This window comes from Doryrhamphus excisus, chromosome 5 (assembly GCF_030265055.1).
Source record: "Doryrhamphus excisus isolate RoL2022-K1 chromosome 5, RoL_Dexc_1.0, whole genome shotgun sequence".
Lineage (NCBI taxonomy): Eukaryota > Metazoa > Chordata > Actinopteri > Syngnathiformes > Syngnathidae > Doryrhamphus > Doryrhamphus excisus.
Genome location: NC_080470.1, coordinates 12,855,214 through 12,874,184, shown reverse-complemented (window position 1 = coordinate 12,874,184; position 18,971 = coordinate 12,855,214). Strand labels below are relative to the sequence as shown.

General features: G+C 46.0%; 3 protein-coding genes across 12 annotated transcripts in view; 2 read left to right on the top strand and 1 right to left on the bottom strand.

Moving 5' to 3' along the window:
• cracd (capping protein inhibiting regulator of actin dynamics) overlaps positions 1 to 8,726 on the top strand; it is an 18,118-nt gene extending 9,392 nt beyond the window's left edge. For 3 of the 7 annotated variants that reach the window (XM_058074230.1, XM_058074225.1, XM_058074226.1), the window contains 8 exons: positions 1,330 to 1,501; positions 1,843 to 1,978; positions 3,149 to 3,307; positions 3,388 to 3,597; positions 3,677 to 5,801; positions 5,938 to 6,122; positions 6,193 to 6,355; positions 6,591 to 8,723. In XM_058074230.1, the coding sequence (XP_057930213.1) occupies positions 1,937 to 1,978; positions 3,149 to 3,307; positions 3,388 to 3,597; positions 3,677 to 5,801; positions 5,938 to 6,122; positions 6,193 to 6,355; positions 6,591 to 6,751 (3,045 nt within the window). In that variant the 5' untranslated portion in view covers positions 1,330 to 1,501; positions 1,843 to 1,936 and the 3' untranslated portion in view covers positions 6,752 to 8,723. Of the gene's footprint in view, positions 1 to 1,326; positions 1,502 to 1,842; positions 1,979 to 3,148; positions 3,308 to 3,387; positions 3,598 to 3,676; positions 5,802 to 5,937; positions 6,123 to 6,192; positions 6,356 to 6,590 lie in introns of those variants that run through there. The other 4 variants (XM_058074229.1, XM_058074228.1, XM_058074227.1 and 1 more) reach the window with 2 other exon arrangements.
• On the bottom strand, positions 6,480 to 16,194 carry aasdh (aminoadipate-semialdehyde dehydrogenase). 2 transcript variants are annotated; one of them, XM_058074237.1, is made up of 15 exons: positions 15,099 to 16,194; positions 14,900 to 15,020; positions 14,532 to 14,785; positions 13,062 to 13,254; positions 12,395 to 12,639; positions 12,213 to 12,319; positions 11,978 to 12,150; positions 11,112 to 11,352; positions 10,654 to 10,766; positions 9,772 to 10,393; positions 9,529 to 9,692; positions 9,339 to 9,464; positions 9,132 to 9,263; positions 8,444 to 8,484; positions 6,480 to 8,343 (listed from the first exon to the last, which is right to left on the bottom strand). In XM_058074237.1, exons 1-15 carry the CDS (start codon positions 15,338 to 15,340, stop codon positions 8,229 to 8,231), a joined length of 2,889 nt encoding a protein of 962 aa, XP_057930220.1. In that variant the 5' UTR covers positions 15,341 to 16,194; the 3' UTR covers positions 6,480 to 8,228. The 2 variants fall into 2 exon arrangements, with proteins under 2 accessions (XP_057930220.1, XP_057930219.1); XM_058074236.1 differs by having other exon boundaries at positions 6,483 to 8,484; positions 15,099 to 16,192.
• On the top strand, positions 15,542 to 18,971 carry si:dkeyp-117h8.4 (uncharacterized protein LOC572032 homolog). 3 transcript variants are annotated; one of them, XM_058074243.1, is made up of 10 exons: positions 15,542 to 15,665; positions 15,825 to 16,073; positions 16,203 to 16,263; positions 16,340 to 16,395; positions 16,472 to 16,505; positions 16,590 to 16,615; positions 16,968 to 17,037; positions 17,105 to 18,355; positions 18,431 to 18,473; positions 18,737 to 18,971. In XM_058074243.1, exons 2-10 carry the CDS (start codon positions 15,996 to 15,998, stop codon positions 18,744 to 18,746), a joined length of 1,629 nt encoding a protein of 542 aa, XP_057930226.1. In that variant the 5' UTR covers positions 15,542 to 15,665; positions 15,825 to 15,995; the 3' UTR covers positions 18,747 to 18,971. The 3 variants fall into 3 exon arrangements, with proteins under 3 accessions (XP_057930226.1, XP_057930227.1, XP_057930225.1); XM_058074244.1 differs by having other exon boundaries at positions 15,573 to 15,755; positions 16,968 to 17,013; XM_058074242.1 differs by having other exon boundaries at positions 15,578 to 15,755.

Genomic DNA, 18,971 nt, shown 5'->3' with positions numbered 1-18,971 from the left:
ATTTTCCCGCTTCACTCTATCATGGCTTTTCAAAAATACCATAAATTCCGGCATGTAAATCGGTACTTTTTTCTTAAACTTTGAACTCTGCAGTATATACATTGTTGTGACTCATTTATGGCTAAATACTAATCTTGTGACATATTTACTGCAGAACTACATTCATTCATTCTTTAATTTTCTACCACTTATCCTCACGGGGGTTGCAGTGGTGCTGGAGCCTATCCCAGCTGTCTTCAGGCGAGAGGCGGGGTACACCCTTGAGTGGTTGCCAGCCAACAAACAACCATTCACACTCACATTCATACCTATGGACAATTTGGAGTCACCAATTAACCTAGCATGTTTTTGGAATGTGGGAGGAAACCAGAGTACCCGGAGAAAACCCACACATGCAAAACTTGCAAACTCCACACAGAGATGCCCTAGCTGTGAGGCCTGCGCGCTAACCACTAACCACCGTGCAGCTACTTCAGAACTGCACTTATTGTTTAAATACTGCGCTGCTCACGTCAGTGAGGAAATGTTAGCTTCATAGCGAATTAACGTACAAACGCTGCACATAACTCTGAAGGTGTAGCGTTAGCACCAATGCTAACAATACGTCAGATGAGTCCAGACTGTGCCTCCATCAAAAGTACTGCATGTTGTTGCTTTGGACAGTGGCATATGTATATGATAGTGATTTCTGCAGAATTTGATGCTTCCGTAGTGACCCTAATAAACTTCCCAGCAATGCACCGATACACGAGGAAGTGGCATCATTTCCCATGATACAGCAAGTGAAACTCCACACCGGTTGCTACTAATAGCTCTGAAAGCGATACCGGCTTGAGCCCTTTATGTCAGGTCACTGCACGGTGGCACGGTGGTGTAGAATGCCGTTGTAGTACCTCACTGAAAAAAAACCTTACCAAATGACCTGGCAGGGAAATACTGTGGTTATTTCCTGTCTACAGGAGCCATAAAGTTATTTTATTACTTATTAACCGTCATGTTTTACAGCTTGTGAAAAGGTCATTAACAAGTGACGATATGATATCCTGAGTTGAAGTAAATCAGGTCAGAATGTGGCTGGTCATGATGGCCTCTTTCACCGCTTTGTGTCTGAAGGTGCTGTCTCCATGCATGGGGTTTAGCTTTTCCCGTCCTACTTCATGGTCATATGTTTTACTCTCATTCTATCTGCTTTCTAGACATTTCATTCCACCCATCGCAGTCGACACGGCCCCAAAGGCCACCTTCCTGCTCATTATCTCGCTGAGATATAAAGATTGATTATATGATTGCACCGAGCTGCAGTTATCACGTGTCTTCCTTTGCCAGCAGAGAAGACAAGGCGACAGGGCAAGTTCCAGCCCTTCAGACGTCTCTTTGGGAAGAAGAAGAAGCGGGAGGCCGAAGGTGGATTTGATGGAGCGCAGTTAAAGGGTAGTTTTTCCACGGGGGAGGTGTGCAATGGAGTTGTGTCGGATGAGGAGGTGCCCAGTCAAAGTCTAAGGTGCGTGGCTATCGACTCTTCTGACATGTTTGAAAGAAAGACAATCTGATTGTTATAATTAGAGCTTGTCTTTGCATATTGTAAACATGTTTTAATGGAATCTTAACCTATTGTCTGATACTTTTCTTGCTTGTCTGGCTTGTCATTGATCCTTTCCGAAAAATGAAAGTGTGGACACAGTTACGCAATAGACTCAATAGAGAAAGGGGTGAGGCCTTCCGCTGACAGCTAATAAAAAGACCGGAGATGATTTTATCTTTAAATTGATGTGGGTTTAAACGACTGACGGAGTGACAGTAAGATTATGCAGCACAACTCAACAGGCTGTCATTCCTCTGCAGGGACCTCAATCCCATTGGATCTAGAGCCCTCTCGCACGACAGCATCTTTATTCCAGAGGAATCGGTGCAGGAGGTTGGCCCGTGTCACACCACCATGTCCCAGGAAAATGTCTCGGATAAAGTTAAAAATCTGCAGGTGAGGAATCAGTGCAAGCCTGAGTTCTCTTGCTTTCCTTTGTTGTCCTTACACCTACCGTATTTTCCGCACTATACGGCGCACCGTGTTATAAGGCGCACCTTCAATGAATGATATATTTTAAAACTTTTTCCATACATAAGGCGCATCGCATTATAAGGCGCTACAGTAGAGGCTGTAGTTACGTTATGCAACCATTAGATGGTGCCGCGCTAAAGGGAATGTCAACAAAACAGTCAGATAGGTCAGTCAAACTTTATTAATAGATAACAAACAAGCTTTCCACAACTCCATTCACTCCCAAAATGAATAAACAGCTGTTTTATTATTTTCTCTGAGGTAAAGCATTTTCGTGACACATCTTTAACATCTTTGAACAACAGCAAGGCATAACATTTTACTTTTCCTCCATTTAGTCAACGCGCAAAAAACCGTCTGATACTGTTATGGTAAATTAAACGTTAGTGCAATCGCAGTATAGTGACACTCGTAATGTGCAAAATGACTTTGTTTAGTCTTCTTTACTCTGCGCAGCTCATCCTCATGCTTCCTCCACTTCCGCACCATCGATTCATTAATGTTAAACTCTCTTGCTGCTGCTCTATTTCCGTGTTCTACTGCGTGACTGATCGCCTTGAGTTTAAACTCTGCGTTGTAAGCGTGTCTCTTAATAGGAGCCATTTCAGGGTCTTTATACAAACGCACAAATGAAAGTGAATCGTTGTTTAATATTTCCCAGTATGCACAGCGCACTTCTTCTTCTACGGGAAAAATGGAGTCGGTGGCTGCTTACCGTAAGTTGCGAGACCTGTCGCGGCTCAATATTGATCCATATATAAGGCGCACCGGATTATACGGCGCATAGTCAGCTTTTTAAAAAAAAAATCAGATTTTAGGTGCGCCTTATAGTGCGGAAAATACGGTACATGCTAATGACAATACTGTACAAATATAGGGGGCTGTAACACAAAGACAACACAAAGAAAAACAAAACAAAGAACAGCCGATGCACCTAATAAGAAATCCGTGTATATATGGGGGGAGCAAATGCCACACTGAGTCGGACTGATGCATCTGAGTGGTGGAAAAGCAGTACTATATGGCAGAAATGTAGTCCCATTTGAAATAAAGCAACAATCCTCAACATGCTACCTTGTTGTTATCATGTAGAAGCAGATTGCTCAGACTATCAAATTTGGCCAGAAGCCCCCCTCTCTGAGGAGAAGTGAGGGAGATGAGGGAAGTTCAGATGAAGAGGAGGTTCCCCGGAGCCCTCTGAGGGTGATGGCACAAGTAGAGACCACCGAGCCAGCAAAAGCAGAGCCAATGGTAGGTCGTCCTTTTTATCCTGATGACACTTCATGTTAGCGACATCTGAGGTAAATGTATGTGTCTTTGGCTCGAAAAAGCAGGTGGCCCCTCAGGCAAAACAACATAGCACTCCAGTGAAATCCCCCAGGTCCAAAAGAGTTCTTCCGCCCAGTGGTACCATAGAGTCGGTCAACCTGGATGCTGTTCCACATTCAGTTCCTCTCCTGGACAACACTGCTGCCAAGCATAAGCTGTCTGTCAAACCCAAGAATCAGAGGGTTTCACGCAAGCATAGACGCTTTACCCAGGTAAGGAAGAACTATATGTACATATGTAGTGTATCCTTTTAAAGCTTTCTAATCATACATCATCATCATCCATCACCAGGATCTCCAAGAAGTGTCCATCCCTGGCTTGGTGCAGGAGGACTTGGAAGCAGCAGGCGTTTCCACAGATCATGAACGCAGATCTTCTGTGGAAGAATCACTCGAAACCCTCAAGAAACACAGAATGCTTGAGGAGGAACGACTGCAAGCCAAGAGGAAGCGAGAGCTGGAGGAAGAGGAGAAGAGGAGCAGAGCAGAGCAGCTGAGACTCAAGGAGGAGAGGTGTCGAAAACAACGGCAAGAGGAGGAAGAACAGAGGAGGCTTCTTGAGGAGGCTCAGAGGAGGAAAGAGGAAGAGGAGAGAAGGATGAGAAAGGAAGAGGAGATGAAGCAAAGAAGGAAGGAAGAAGAGGAGAAGAGGCGTCAGGAGGAGGAGGAAGCGAGGAGGCAGCAGGAGTTGGAGGCTGAGCGGCTACGTTTGGAGAAGCTGAGGGAGGAAGAGGAGAAGATGAAGAAAAAGAAGGAAGCTGAGAAGAAGAGGTTGCAGGAGGTTGAGGAAAAACAAAAGCAGGAACAGAGGCGGATGGCGGAGCAAGACGATGACGGATGCTCCGATCCTCAGGAGAGGAAGAGGAGAGCTGAAGAGCTTCGCTGGAGAGAGATGGAGGAGCGACAGAGACCTTTCTCCTTCCAAGTGTCCTCTGGAGAAAAAGAAATCCTCTTCCAGAAGGTCCATTTGACGCCTGTTACTCCTGCCTCCATTGGAGGTGGAGGTGATCCAAGAGAAGGCACCAAGCCCCCTGAAGCACCGGACTCTCCCAACCGTTCTCCATATGTACCTCACACCGCCATCCTGGTGACGGGGGCTCAGCTGTGCGGAACGGCTGTCAATTTAGACCAGATCAAGGACACCGCCTGCAAATCCCTCCTGGGTCTCGGTGAGGACAGAAAGACCCAAGGAACACCGCCGCCCACCAAGAGCAAGACATCACCAGACCGCAAGTCAGGCAAGGCTAAATCCCTGACCGAGTCCACGTTGTGTGCAGATCCCTCAAGTGCTGCTGTCTTGGCGGAGTGGGCGACGATTAGATCCAAAATATTCAAAGGAGTGGAGGAGGGGAAGTACGACGAGTACCCGGAGCCCAGCAAGAACCAACATGAAGTCACCCACGAAGACCAGCAGGAGTTGGCCCACTCACACCTGAGAAAGACCATGTCTGCCAGCGCCAAGTTCTCCATCACCCCCGCAAAGAAGAAGTTTGGAGATTCCAACAGGAGTTCTGAGTGTTTCAGCCCCGATGATAAAATGACAGGCGAGGAACTGACGCCGTCTGAAGCGTCTGCTTCAGCCTCGCCAGCCACAAGCCGTAAACCGCAGAGCAGGATGAGTAAGACCGTCCGCATCGTAGAGAGAGGGTCAGAGGAATGTGTGTTTGCCAAAGACCTCCCCTCTTTCCTAGTTCCCACCCCAGGAGCCAAACCTGATGGGCCAGAGTCCAAGAGTAGGGACAGGAGTGACTCTGCAGAGTCTCAGAGCAGACTAGAGGATGATGGGCAGAGTCCGGACAGCGAGGACAAGCCTTCACCTTTTGGCATCAAGCTGAGGAGGACCAACTATTCCCTTCGATTCCACAGCGAACAGTCCATGGAGAAAAGGAAGAAACGCTACAGTGCTGGGGATAGCTTTGATGGTGTTCCTTCTCCCCTGACCCCCATGGATCCAGACTCTGACACCTCCCCTGTCTTTTCTAACAAGTCCAGTCCAGCCTCGCCTCATCAAGAAGCTCCCCTTGCTAAGTACTCTCTTGCATCAGCCTCCCCCGTCATGCCGCGGGCCGGGTCAGGCAAGTCCCCCTGCCCGACGCTGCAATGGGAAGGCGACAGCGTGCCTTCCAAGCCATCGCTCTACCGGAGACCCACCACGTCGCCAAAACCCACTGATGGCGTTCCGACACCCCCTCCGTCACCGTCACCTAAAGCAGCTCACGGTGCCACGGTGGTGCAGAGGGAAGTGGCTGAAGACTCAGCCAACCAGAATCAGACGTCTGCGGTGGCCCAGTTGCAGCGGAGCGGCCAATGCCAAATACAAGGGGAGGAGGAGCCCAAGGAGAGGAGATCCTTCTTCCCTTCCATCAACATTCCCTGGAGGGAGAAGGTGGACAGGAAAACAGAGCTCATCAAGAGAGGTCAGAGTCACTCAAGGTTTAGAAATGTAGGAATCAAATATTTTTTGTGACAATCTTTACAGTCGGGTCCATCTTAAAGGTACAGTCTCGTCAGTCCGGTTGATAGTCTTGTCACTGTTTCCTCCTGGTCCTACAGAAAAGCCCTCATTGCAGAGCAGGCACTCGCTGGATAGCGCCAGGGTCCAGGAGAAGGAGGCGGGGCCCTTGTGGATCACACTGGCGCTGCAGAAGCAGAAGGGCTTCAGGGAGCAGCAGCAGAATCGCGAGGATCGCCGCAGCCAACGGGAAGCCAAGTTGGCTGAAAAACAAGCCAGAGAGAGTGTTAGTTGGTCTCGTAAAGCTTCCCGATTCGGTCCAGCGGTTCTCCTCATTCTTCTTTCAATGTGGGCAGGTTGTCCTGTCCAGCCCCACGGACAGCAAAGGTAGCGGGAGCAGCAGTCCAGGTTCTAAAGCTCAGACGCCGGAGGAGCTCAAGAGACCTGACAGCCTCCTGGGACGGTTCGAGCGCAGGGAACAACTGAAAAAAGCAAACACTCTTCCCAGCTCAGTCACTGGTAAGCTGTGTCTCAACTTACACTTACACTTAGTATTTTGAGTGCATACGTGTGGTCACACTGAGTACGGCAAAATGCAGTGCTCCATCAGTACCTGGATGTTGCACTCAATATACCCCAAATTGGAAGTGTGCAGGCACGGAAAAGAAATTGAAGTGCAAATACGTGTAAATTATTGTTTTACTGCTACGTATGTGCTTTGACCTTGTGACTAACCTTTCCCCTTCACTATTAGTTGAAATCGCAGACTCCACACCATCGCCACCTGCTGTCAAGGACGTGTCTAAGCGCTTCCCCTCCATCGACTCCCCGCAGGTGTCTACAGAGCCAGCCTGGCTGGCCCTGGCCAAGCGAAAGGCCAAAGCCTGGAGCGACTGTCCCCAGATCATCAAGTAACACACACAAACACACACACCCCAGCTTGGCACTGAGCTCTGCATGGAGACTACACTAACAACAGATCCCATCACGCTCTATGGAACAAATCATTCCCTACTTTGTAAAGCTACCCTGGATGCATTCAAGTATTCAAATACACTATATATAGCTATATGTATCTATATGGATACATATATATACATGAAAAGAAAGGTTGCAAGCATGCGGCTAACATCCTAACACAGAATGAAAACTATAACAACTGTGGCAGACGCCTGCAAGAGACAATTTTTTTCAATTATTTTGTAGCCAACCGCGGCACTGGGATTGTAAATAATTCCATCCATCTTCTATGCCGCTTATCCTCACGAAGTTCGTGGGGTATGCTGGAGCCTATCCCAGCTGACTTCGGATGAGAGACGCGGTACACCCAGCCAATCCCAGGGCACACTCACATTCATACCTATGGACAATTTGGGAGTCACTAGTTCACCTAGCATGTTTTTTGGAATGTGGGAGGAAACCGGAGTGCCCAGAGAAAACCCACGCATGCACGGGGAGAACATGCAAACTCCACACAGAGATTCCCAAGCAGAGATTGGAAACCAAGTCTTCCTGATCTCCTGACTGTGTGGCCAACATGCTAAGCACTCATCCACCGTGCGGCCTGTAAATAATTCACAAAACACAATGTGAAAGAAAGACCTCGGATTAAAGAGGTGAAGCTTGCCAGTGTTACAAACGGTGTGACAAGTGTGTCTTCATAAGGGCTAGCAGCAACATCACTCTCACGAGTCTGCTTCCTGACCGAGATGGATGGAAGTGCCGTTGTTATGGTGTTGTTTTCCGCAAAGGAGCCGTTTCAAACTGTTCACTGTGTCCGTGACGACTGTGACAAAGCGAGCTGCCATGATGACAGAACCGGATTTTGATTTGGCGTTCTCGCTAAGCTTCTGGTCACTTCCTGCTTGCTGTAAACGTAGATTGTCCTTCTTTGTCGGCCATCACTTCCTTGTACAAATGTGACACCCGCCTTTCTCTCTCATCATTCACTGGTGTAATGATCTGTATGTATGTAAGTATGTACTGTACGTAAGACAAAAAGTTTGGTCACTTTGTCATTTTGTTTCTATCTATGCTCGTGCACAATAGTGTGGTGTACGCAGTGTTACATGTAACAAAATGTTTGGTATCATTTGCACTTTTTTTGTCCCACTTAAAGAGAGATTCATGCAGACAAATTCTTAAAGAGATGAAAAATGTTATAAATAATGTAATTAAATCATGTCTGAACTGACTGACTGCTTCTGTGTGCTTAGATGGAATTCATTTTTACAAATGTAAACATAGACATATACATAATAAAACAGCCATATGATATAATGTTATGTTTCCAGTGTTAAACAATAAACATGATCGTTACGGCAGCCAACTACAACAGAGCGTCCACACACCACCGGGGAGGAGAACAGCTCTCCGGGAAGTTTCCACGAGCTCAGCATGTGTCCACCTTGATTGTCCAGGATGTAGACAGTACCATCTGTGGAGGCCACGCCCACACGTCTCCCTCCGCCAAACACGCACGGACTTGAGAACACTTTGCCCGCCGTCTGGAAAATCCAACACAAAGAGCCGTCGTCTGAGTTCAAACAGTACAGACGACCATCGTGCGATCCACACAGGATCTTTTGCTGGTTGGCTGTGACGCACGGAGATGAGAAGACCGGACCCTCGGTTGAAAACTGCCAAAGCTGAAAAAAACAACAAAAAGCAATACATTAAAAGCTTTAGCCCATTTTCAAAACACTTTCTATCATTTGTATTCTGAAACACTGCATATTATGTATCGTATAATGCAATTCTCATCTCATCAGTCCCATCTTAACAGTGAATTAAACACCCTTTAGCTAAGGCCTTGATTAAAAAAGTATACTCCATAGGGCCCTCAGCCGGTCAGGGAAGGTATTACACAGCCAATCATTTGATTATGGAGGTCCCAAAAAAATAAAATTAATTAACTCATAACACAATTCACCATGATGATAACATGATGATAAATGTAATTTATAAATTAAAACAGGATAGCATTGGACTGTATTCTTATTATTCTAACAGTCTAAGCACATACAAAAATGTGTCTTAAGTCTATATTATAAAATATATACAGTATTATACTGTATGTAGTCCTTGGGGCCCAAGGACTAATAAGGTATTACATGGCCGAGGAGCGGTGTAACTATCTAACTAAATTATTATTTTTTAATGGCGTAAAATGGATTTAAAATAATACTTTATTTTGGTTTCATCCTATACAAGAAAAAAAAATTTGAATTCGGATACCTCCAGGTGTGTGTATCGTCAGTGATATGTGATTGTGTCAACAGGAGCATCTTCTCACCACTTTGCCCACATTACTGAAGCAACAGATGTTTCCGTCCACTGAGCCAATCACCACGCTGCCCGAGAAGGAGTTTGGTGAGGAAAAGAAGGGGACCTTACGATCATGGGACCACAGCACGTCTCCGCTGTCCTGATACGGCGACAAATGCACATGATGCAAAGTATTTGATGATGTAAACAAAGTAGCGTTTAGCTATGTGCTCACTGGGTGGAGACACAGCAGCCTTCCGCCCAGCGTCGCCACATAAAGTTGTCGCTGGCAGGGGTCGAGGTGTGGGGATGAGAAAACAGCCCCGCCGCCGCAGTGACGCCTCCAAATGCACTGCAGAAGCTGAACAGACCCAAAACAGCATTCAAGGTTTGCACATGCTGCACACGACCTCCTCCCGACTCACCTCCAGGTTGAGGGCATAAACAAAACCATCGTGAGACCCCACAATCAGCATGCCCGTGAGGGGGTCAACCGCGGCGCAACTCTTCACGGCGTCCCCTGTCTCAAACACCCAGTGTGTGTCCCCAGAGGAGGCGTGCAGCACGTACACACCACCATCATAGCATCCTGAGGAGAAGAAATAACACCCAGAGGAGCTCAGCGGCATGGAGGTCAATAACTGGTGATGACAACAAGTTGATCTGACCTACAACCACGAAGTGTCCGCACCGCGACACGGCAGCCGATGCCTCAATTCGACCCCCGAGAACTCGCTCCCACAGGAGGCCGCCGGTGTCCAGGTCCAAAGCCTGTATTCTATGGGAGTGGGAGCCGATGAAGACGGTTATTTTGATGCCGTCTTGTCCTTCCTGGACAAGGACAACCGGGGAGGCATCCACACATCTGCCCGTGTCCGAGGACCAGCTCACACTGAGGGACAGAACCGGGGACTCAGCCTGGATGATGCTTCTGATGCCCATCTCTTCCAAATCACCTCCTCTTCTGAGAACTGTTACAGCCTGCCTCTCTTTAGTGCCCCCATGTGGTCCAAATATTGAATTGCGTTCTCTCTTGGCTGGAACAGCCATTGTCGTTTCAGCTCGCCGTTTGGTGCCCTCGGAGCTGTTGCCGTGCCTCTGTGTTCCGGTGAGGAGGTGCAGAACGTTGGTGAAGGTCCCGTCGAGAAGGACCTCCACAAGCTGAGGTGAGCTCACTCCCGTGGCAGCCAGGATGTCTTCACACAGCCGGAGGGCCTTCAGGGAATCTCCTCCGCTGAAGAGGAAATTGGACCGCTCGTCGAAAGCCGAATTATCAAGACCAAGAGCGTCCTGTTGAGAGGAACAGTGCAGGAGAATGAGGGTCTCCTGTATTTCTATGGTAGGGAGATCCATTTTATCCCCAAGGAGACTGAGGGCCACTGCAGCAGAGTGGAGACCAGTGTTGTCCAAGTTCATAGTTCTCTTGAACCATTTCAAACTTCAGTTCACAAGGTATAAATATGAACAAGTTCATATAGTTATATCACAAATAAAGCAGAGTAGATACCATACAGTGGAAAAGAGTGCTTGGAAATGGAAATGTGTCATACCTGCCATAAAGTCCGTAGAGTTTGTTCCAGTTGGGCGACATCCCCATGTGAAGGGTCAGCATCTAAATGTTGCCTCTGGTATATTTTCACAAGCGCCCGCATGTCCACTTTGCCTGCAGCCAAAGAAAAGAGATGATGTGTCTCACACGTGGACTAGGAAGTCGCTGAGCATACAAAATTTGGATTTCACAACTAATTAATAAATAATTATTACATGCCCAACTGTAGACTGTAGTACAGTTTTTATGCGGCATATGTACTGCAATACCTTATGGGAAGGGAATGGAGTGAGGTTCCCCTGTCAGGCAAAGTTAGCACATCTATCTTAAGGGAATGTGTTTTTAGCTGTTTGGACTTTTATTTACCTGTTGGCGTGTTCACATTTCCCGAATGCAGCTTAAAAATATGCAGTTTATAAACAAAGACTGATTGAAATGTTTAGTTTGACGGATCCTCACCATGAGGAGTCAGAGGCAGGGCCGGGACGAGCACCAACGTGTCAGGAATGCCATAGGAGGGCAGCAGTGGAGTCAGCTGCTCCAGGAGGTGCCGCCTTGGGTCGCCGCTACACCCAGAGGAGGGGGGCGGAGCCTGTTTCCGACCCGCAGACGCCTCTGTGACGACAAAGGCGAGCAGACGGAAGGCTTCTTCATGCAGACACACGGCACAGGCCTCTACCTCAGGCAGGCTCAAGAGCAGCTAGAACGAAGCGGTAAGACTCCATCAACGGCATCACAACAAAGAACACATTTTGGATATATATATATATATATATATATATATATATATATATATATATATATAATAATATAAAGATCATTTATATAAAATATTTGATTAAAAATAACACTAATATATATCTGACAGTGTCAATCAAAAGTGAATTAAATTTTAGGATATATTCATAGTGGGCAGCACGGCGGACTAGTGGTTAGCGCGCAGACCTCATAGCTAGGAGACCAGGGTTCAATTCCACCCTCTGTGTGGAGTTTGCATGTTCTCCCCATGCATGCGTGGGTTTTCTCCGGGTACGCCAGTTTCCTCCCACATTCCAAAAACATGCTAGGCTCCAAATTGTCCATAGGTATGAATGTGAGTGTGAATGGTTGTTTGTCTATATGTGCCCTGTGATTGGCTGGCGACCAGTCCAGGGTATACCCCGCCTCTCGCCCAAAGACAGCTGGGATAGGCTCCAGCACCCCCCGCGACCCTCGTGAGGAAAAGCGGTAGAAAATGAATGAATGAATGATATATTCATAGTCACTCCAAATGGTGCACAGTATGAGCAGTTACAAAAAATTACGAAAAAGAAACTTGAGTTTACTTGCTGCAAGTTATCTAGGTTGACACGTTTCCCGTGCCTTTTGACAGTCCTGTCTTTGCGCCCCAAGTAGAAGAGCTGCCCGTCTCTGATGTCCACCCAGTCTCCAGTGGCTCTCATTGTCCCGGCCACCACAGACTCCTCATGGTCTAGGAGGCACACTCGCTCCACTCCGCCTGCGTACAGCATCGTCAAAGCATCCGGTCTCACGTCCGTTAAAAATGCTACGTGGACTCACCTATGAACACCTGTCCTTCACCTTCCTTCACCACGCCACCATCTTGATCTCTCACCTCCACCCTTGTGCCCATCAGAGGGGTCCCCAGAGGCACGGAGGATGCTGCGCTGCAAGCGCACATATGATGCAAATGTGTCCTTGATGGGGTGATCACCTTTTGTTGTGAAAATGAACAGTCTTACGTGTTGTTGGGCTGCTGCAGGTGAGACGAGGGGATCTTGTAAAAGCAGGCCCAGCAGGACACCTCCGTGATGCCATAGATGTTGTAGATGTCCGTCTTGTTGTCCTCATGTCGCCAGGCACTCAGCACAGACGGCGACGGGCATGATTCCCCGCCCAGAGCCAGCACACGCAGTGATGAGCCGGAAGACAGCACTTCCTGTTTGAGGAGGCGCGGCCCAAAACGACTCAGCAGTGTGGGTGTGGCCTGTCAAGGTAAAACACGAGACATGGTCAAGTGAGACCAAAACCTCAAAGCTTGTGTCAAGACTTCCTGAATCACACTACTTCAAAGTACTGCTTCGATGCTTGTATGGTGCTGCAAATATCAGCATGCAGCACTAACTTGTGTATATAATAACCACCAAGCAAATGTTTGATGTTGGATTGTAATGAGAGCAGTGGTGAGCGTGTTTGTGTATTTGGAATGGCAACCTGTGTTTCACTCCTATTAGTGACATAGACTGCTTTGACTTCACTTTCACACCAGATATTGCTAATGTTGTTTTTCTTTGAAGCATCAAAGCTCCGAATCTGTTCTGGTACAATGTGAAGGAAACACTCAAAGCTTCATGAAGCTTCACCCGCCCATCTCTAAAAATATACTTATTTTGTTGTTAAATAAATCACCTGCAGGAGCGTCGTCTTGTGTCTCCCAAAAAGCAACTGTGACAGCCGCTTGGGAATCTTCTTCAGAACAGCTGGCACGATGAGGAGCTGAGCCCCGGACGATAATGCCAAAAAAATATCCACCACCGAGGGGTCAAAGGTCAGTGGGGAGGCTAGGAAAACCACGTCGTTGGCAGTCATCTGAAACACAGACCTGACGACAAGGTTTGTACTCATTTCACACAGTTAATATACCTTCTTCAGGTTAAATATAACATAAGTTATATTTCTTTTACTCAATATATAATGCTAAAATATTATCCTCTCTGGGGTCACTTTAGGCAAGAGGCAGGGTACACACTGGACTGGTCATTTCAGATCATCAAACAACAAATATTAGTCAATGACAACAAAATTGAACACAATATGCAGTTTCCTTAAGCAGCAAAACAACCTCAGACCATCACACTACCACCACCATATTTTACTGTTGGCATAATGTTCTTTTTCTGAAATGCAGTGTTACTTCTTACGCCGGATGTAATGGGACACATGCCTTCCAAAAGGTTAAAAACTTTGTCTCGTCAGACTACAGAGTATTTTCGCAAAGGGCTTGGAGATCATCAGAATCAGAATCATTGAGACAAGCCTGGAACTCTGCCATGCAAGCCAGTGTCTTTCTTATGGTGGAGTCACTTTTTCCACACAGGAACATGTAGGTTTGGATTTTTTTCTCCCTAAATAATTCATTCATTTTCTACCGCTTATCCTCACGAGGGTCGTGGGGGTCTCTAAATAATAAAAAGTTTCATTTAAAAACTGCATTTTGTGTTTAATTGTTTTGTCATTGACTAAAATGTATATTTATTTGTTTGATGATCTGAAACTGAAACTCAGATGAAATTAGAAATGGGGCAAACAATTAAAATGATTGTCAATATTGTAAATCAATGTTTTTAAATTAAAAGAAAATTAAATTCATGTTTTTTTATTTCATTTCGCCATCTATTACAGGGGCTATTTTTGATAAATATTTCAACTCTATGCTACTAAAATGCTAAGTGAGAGGATTACAGCTCAAAATTACAGCAATATTACATTTATAGTATTTTTTTTCCTTTTTCTTGCAAGATTATTATTTTTTCATATTTTGGCTTAATTTTTGTAAAATTACTGCTGATTTTTTTAATTTTTGCTGCTGTTGGTTTTTTTTTTGTTTTTTGTTTAGTTTTCTTGTTAAAAATTTGGCGCGGGCTGCAAATGGCCACCAGGCTGCACTTTGAACACCCTAATCGATTAAATACCCTGAAAAGACTTTTACTGCACTTTTTATGTTGATAAGGCAACAAAAATGTGAATGAAATTTGAATACAATATTATTAGGTACATTTCTATACCAAAAAATAGTAGAAAATGTGCGTAAAAATAATTAAATTAAAATTAAAGAACCCCCTGGGATAAAAGGGGCATGGTTGACATATTATTCCTAACCTCAGGTGCAGGATGTTGGGAAGAATACATTGATGCGGCACCCGCACGATCTTGGGAAGACCGGTCGTTCCGGATGTGTGCAGCACATATGCCAAACCTTCCCTTCCAGATGCGCAGAGGGATCCGGGTTGTTCCGCTTCCTGCTTTTGGTCGGCATCTGGCAGTGGCTTGACCTTAACCAGGGTGAGTTTAAACTTCGGCATCACTGCACAAACCTCCACTGTCATGTGTTGGTCAAGAGTGGCATGGAATTGCTTTGATGCGTGAAGAGAAAAAAGTTGATCAGCTTGCACCCCCAATAGGTGCTGCATACTCTCTGCAGTTGAGTGCCACTATATGAGGACAATAAATGAATATATGCTTCAAACCTGCAGGAGGTCTGTCTTCACAGCACAGTACTTGAGGCCACACTTGATCATGACACGGGAAGAGAGTAGCCCTGGAGCCCCTGGATCCAGCGGGACATAAGCAGCAGGTGTCTGCAGGATCCTACCCCCCCAGAAACAAGCAAAGGACTAATATGACACCCCATATAAACATGTGTGATGGTATTTTTGGTCAACTCACCCCATGATCCAGACTGGTGTGAGCAGATCATCACTGCAACACAGTCCTATCACGCCATTGCTGGGTTTGCAGCTCTCCCTCAGAGTCAGACAAAGTTCGCTGGAAAGTTGGAGTAAATCCTTATAGACCAGACACGCCGGGCCGTCAGACAACGAGCCGCCGTCAAATGTAACTGCTACCCGGTGGGAGTAAACCGAGGCGGCGGCGGTTACTAGTCCCTGCAGAGTTGTACTCGAGTCCATGAAAGATCTTCACACGTTGCCATACGAAAAAAACATTTATGGTACTTTTTGCGTAATTAATACAGAACTTTGTTTAGGAAACAGGTCTGTTTCGACATCTTGACTTTATGGTCCTAGCACTGTCGATTGTCGCATGATGATGACGTACATGTAAACATGCTGTCGCTGTGTCGCGCGATGATGATACCCGCATGGGCAATCGCTGCACTAAACCGTACTTTATTAACAGCAACGTTAATATGGTTGAAGACGACGTTGGGTCTCTTAAAAGGATTACACTGGTTACAAAAAATGTTTTTCCTGCCTCCTCATTCTTTAAATAAATGTAAGAGGTAAATTTGTGTGTATCTTAATTAGCGTATTTAATAAATACCGCAGGAAATTATTAAAATTATGAAATAAATAAAGAACGCAGGTAATTACACCGGATGAATTTCAGGGTTTGAGATTCATATAACATTATTTTATCTCGTTTTTTTTCTAGCTGCTTGGCTGTTTCTCCAAGTTCCTGAATGTCTTGAACACACCACAAAGATCCCCGACCAATCATCTTTCGCGCTCTTCGACGTGGGAACGTTTTGAATCTCAAACGTTCAGTTTCCTTATTTGCAGTGTTGAACACTGTATAATAAATATATGTGATTTTATTTGCATCATGGACGCAAATATACTGGAAGAACTAAAAAGCAATGGCCTTATCTACAAAAAGGCTTTGGACCGGATTATAGACAAGGTGAGTGTTCATTATCGTCAATGGAGATGCTATCTTGAGCTCCAAACTAGCTTAAAACCTAACTACGCCGCTTTTTGAAATGTATCAAAAAACTGCTTTCATATGGTGAAATGTTGACATTCCATACAGTATTCTAAGCTTCAATGTGAAGACGCCATAGAAGTGGCCCTCAATGACACCAATGTGGAAGGTAAGTGAAAAGGACCGTTGCGACGTTGAACTAACTGCTAGCAGGTTTTGACAATGTATTGTCTTATGTGATAAAGCCCTGGGGCGCTTCATGAAGCTATCAAAAAAGAAGATTAAGAGTTTGGAATCAAAGGTGCAGTATTATCATCTCATTTTAAAAAAGCATTCATCCAAATCATCATGCTAAATAACGTTGGATCTCTCTTCAGAGCCTGTCAAATTCGGTGGAGAACCTTTTAGAGAGTATGTATCCACCCACCACTCACTATTGAGGTATATAGTTTCTACTGTAAACATGTTTATTCATGTATTTTTTCCCCACCACAGCACAAGAGGCTTCCGGAACCTCTCGGGTATGTTTTCACGTTGTCTGGACGCTATTGATGCTTTTACTGAGACAAAAGAAGGCGCCATTCCCAGTAATTTTACCAAAATAAACACACTGGCTTAGTCCACAACTGGAATAGAAATCTTCTCTTGGATACATTAGAATTTCTGTGCTCACTCCGGACTCTGCAGTGTTATGCTCCATAGTCTCCACTTGGCTGCGATGCTCCATTTTTGTGCTGCCCCAAGTCTCCTCTTGAATAAAATTTGTGGCCAAGAAGTTAAAACAGGAGACCACCCTTCTTCCCCATTGTTGTTGTCCATCATTAGCACAAAGATTAATGGATAATGTGTTTTTAATGAGTCTGTTTTCAACAGCTGGAGCTCATGCAGCAAGACAGTGGTGATGAGACTCAAATATCAGGTCAGCTGGGTGCAGATGACGATGGTAAGAGCGGGAAGAACCCTGACAGGAAGTGACAGCAACAATAAAAGTACGTCTTTTCTCCTTGCAGAAAGTGTGTTCTCCCAGGTAGCGGTGAGCTTGCTGGACGACAGCCAGAGAAACCTCTCAGAGATGGACACCCTGCCTGAGGACCAGGACGAGCAGCTGGAGATGAGCCTGAGGAGTGGTGGCAGCACGTTGTCCGACCTCTACCCGGCCATGATAGATAAAATCGGGCGGGCCCAACAGCGGCAGCACGTCTCAGAGGTGGCAGATGTGGTGCTGAGGAGGTACCGCAAGTGGCGACGGATGCCCAATAAGAGCGGTCTCAACAACACCCTCAACGTGACAGTAAGGCATGCCGCCAAAATCCACAGACGGACCACAACGAAGGAGAACACTCATAAAAGCATTGACGTAAGAGAAAGAACCAATCACACCAGCTGGCAGCGTTCACCAATGAGGGAGCAGAGAGAGAAGCCCATACTGGTGATGGATCTTTCTAGTATTCAATCTCCCAAACCGCAAAGCAACTTGAATGAGACCTTCACAGTGGGAGAGCAGCCGGGCTTGTTCAGCTTCAGTCCTTCACATTCTTCTGACATGACCCTGAGGGCCAAAAGGCTCTTGCTGTCTGGCAGCTTTCCTCCTGTAAGCAGCGACATGTATAGCTCCCCGCCGAGGCAAAGTCCTTTAAAGACGAAGTTGATGAACCTCAGCAAGTCACCTCAGACCTTCTCCAGAAGCCCAAAGTCCTCCTGTATGCTGGACAGCCCCAGAACACCTGAAAAGTTTGTCTTGCTGTCCTCGCCGCTACGAAAACCCCTTGTTCTCCAGAGGATGCTCCACCCTGACTCCTGCCTGCGCTCCCCACAGCCGTCTTCCCCTCAGCCGTCTACCCCTAAGCGTTGGCGTCAACTGTCCTTCGACTCCTGCCTGCCATCAGGCCAGGTCCCTTACTCTCAAAAGGACCTGGACGAAGACTTTGCCAGACACTACCACAAGTTTGTGTGTCAGAGCAAATCTTTCAACGGGCCCTCCTGCCGGATATGCACCAGGAGCTCCGAGGCCATCCAGCAACACTCCTCCTCAACCCTTGTGGCGCTGGCGCTATCCCCGCAACGATTGGTGCTGAGGAAGCGCCATAGGGATCTAGTGTGGGAGAGTCAATCCATGGCAAAGCGACAGCACCCCTACTCTCCGGGGTCCAAACGGTACAGCAATGAGATGCTAAGGCGCCGCCTCTGCACAACTGATGCAAAGGCTTCGAATTGGAGCATGTTGAACACTTCCAGCGGCTGGGCGGAAACTTCCAGACTTGGTGAACATCCATCCCATATCACAGCAGGTGTTTCCTCACCCATTCCTCACATCTTTCTTGCTCTTTTGTTGACAGGAAGTCCATGGAAGACAGATATGGGTACAAACTACTTTGAGAGGTAAGAGTGTTTTATTATCGCCACTAAGGTTATTTGTCACACTTAAATGATCAACATCAAACATATTAAAATATTAGTCAATGTATATATGTATGTGTGTGTATATATGTATGTGTGTATATATATATATATATATAAGCCTCTGCAATTAACGCTTTGTCTTTGCGCTTTAGGTAAACATGCCACCTATAAATAAAACAAGGTATACACAAAATACATGACAGAAAATCCAATAACTTTTTTTGTCTCCCTCATGTGAACAGAAAATGGTGACAAGATGTTGACCTCCTGCCTGGTATCTCGTCAGTGACAACAGATTTGACAGCCTAAATGTCATTCACAAGGTTCAGTCTGCATTTTATATAAAAATTGTACATTTATAAACGTCTTTGAACTTGTTTTTTATGTAGTAGTAGTAGTCAATGTGTTAGCAAAGTGTGACTTGTGCTTTACTAATGAGTTAATTTAAATAAAACTGCATGCGAGTTACCCACCAAA

Coding starts and splice junctions, on each gene's coding strand:
- aasdh (XM_058074236.1), bottom strand. CDS start 15,340: ATGGACTCGAGTACAACTCTGCAGGGACTAGTAACCGCCGCCGCCTCG. Junction 10,767..11,111: donor CCTGCCTCTGACTCCTCATG/GTGAGGATCCGT, acceptor CTTTGGCTGCAG/GCAAAGTGGACATGCGGGCG. Junction 9,693..9,771: donor CGGACACTTCGTGGTTGTAG/GTCAGATCAACT, acceptor TCTTCTCCTCAG/GATGCTATGATGGTGGTGTG.
- si:dkeyp-117h8.4 (XM_058074243.1), top strand. CDS start 15,996: ATGGACGCAAATATACTGGAAGAACTAAAAAGCAATGGCCTTATCTAC. Junction 16,396..16,471: donor TTAAGAGTTTGGAATCAAAG/GTGCAGTATTAT, acceptor ATCTCTCTTCAG/AGCCTGTCAAATTCGGTGGA. Junction 18,356..18,430: donor GGCGGAAACTTCCAGACTTG/GTGAACATCCAT, acceptor TTTTGTTGACAG/GAAGTCCATGGAAGACAGAT.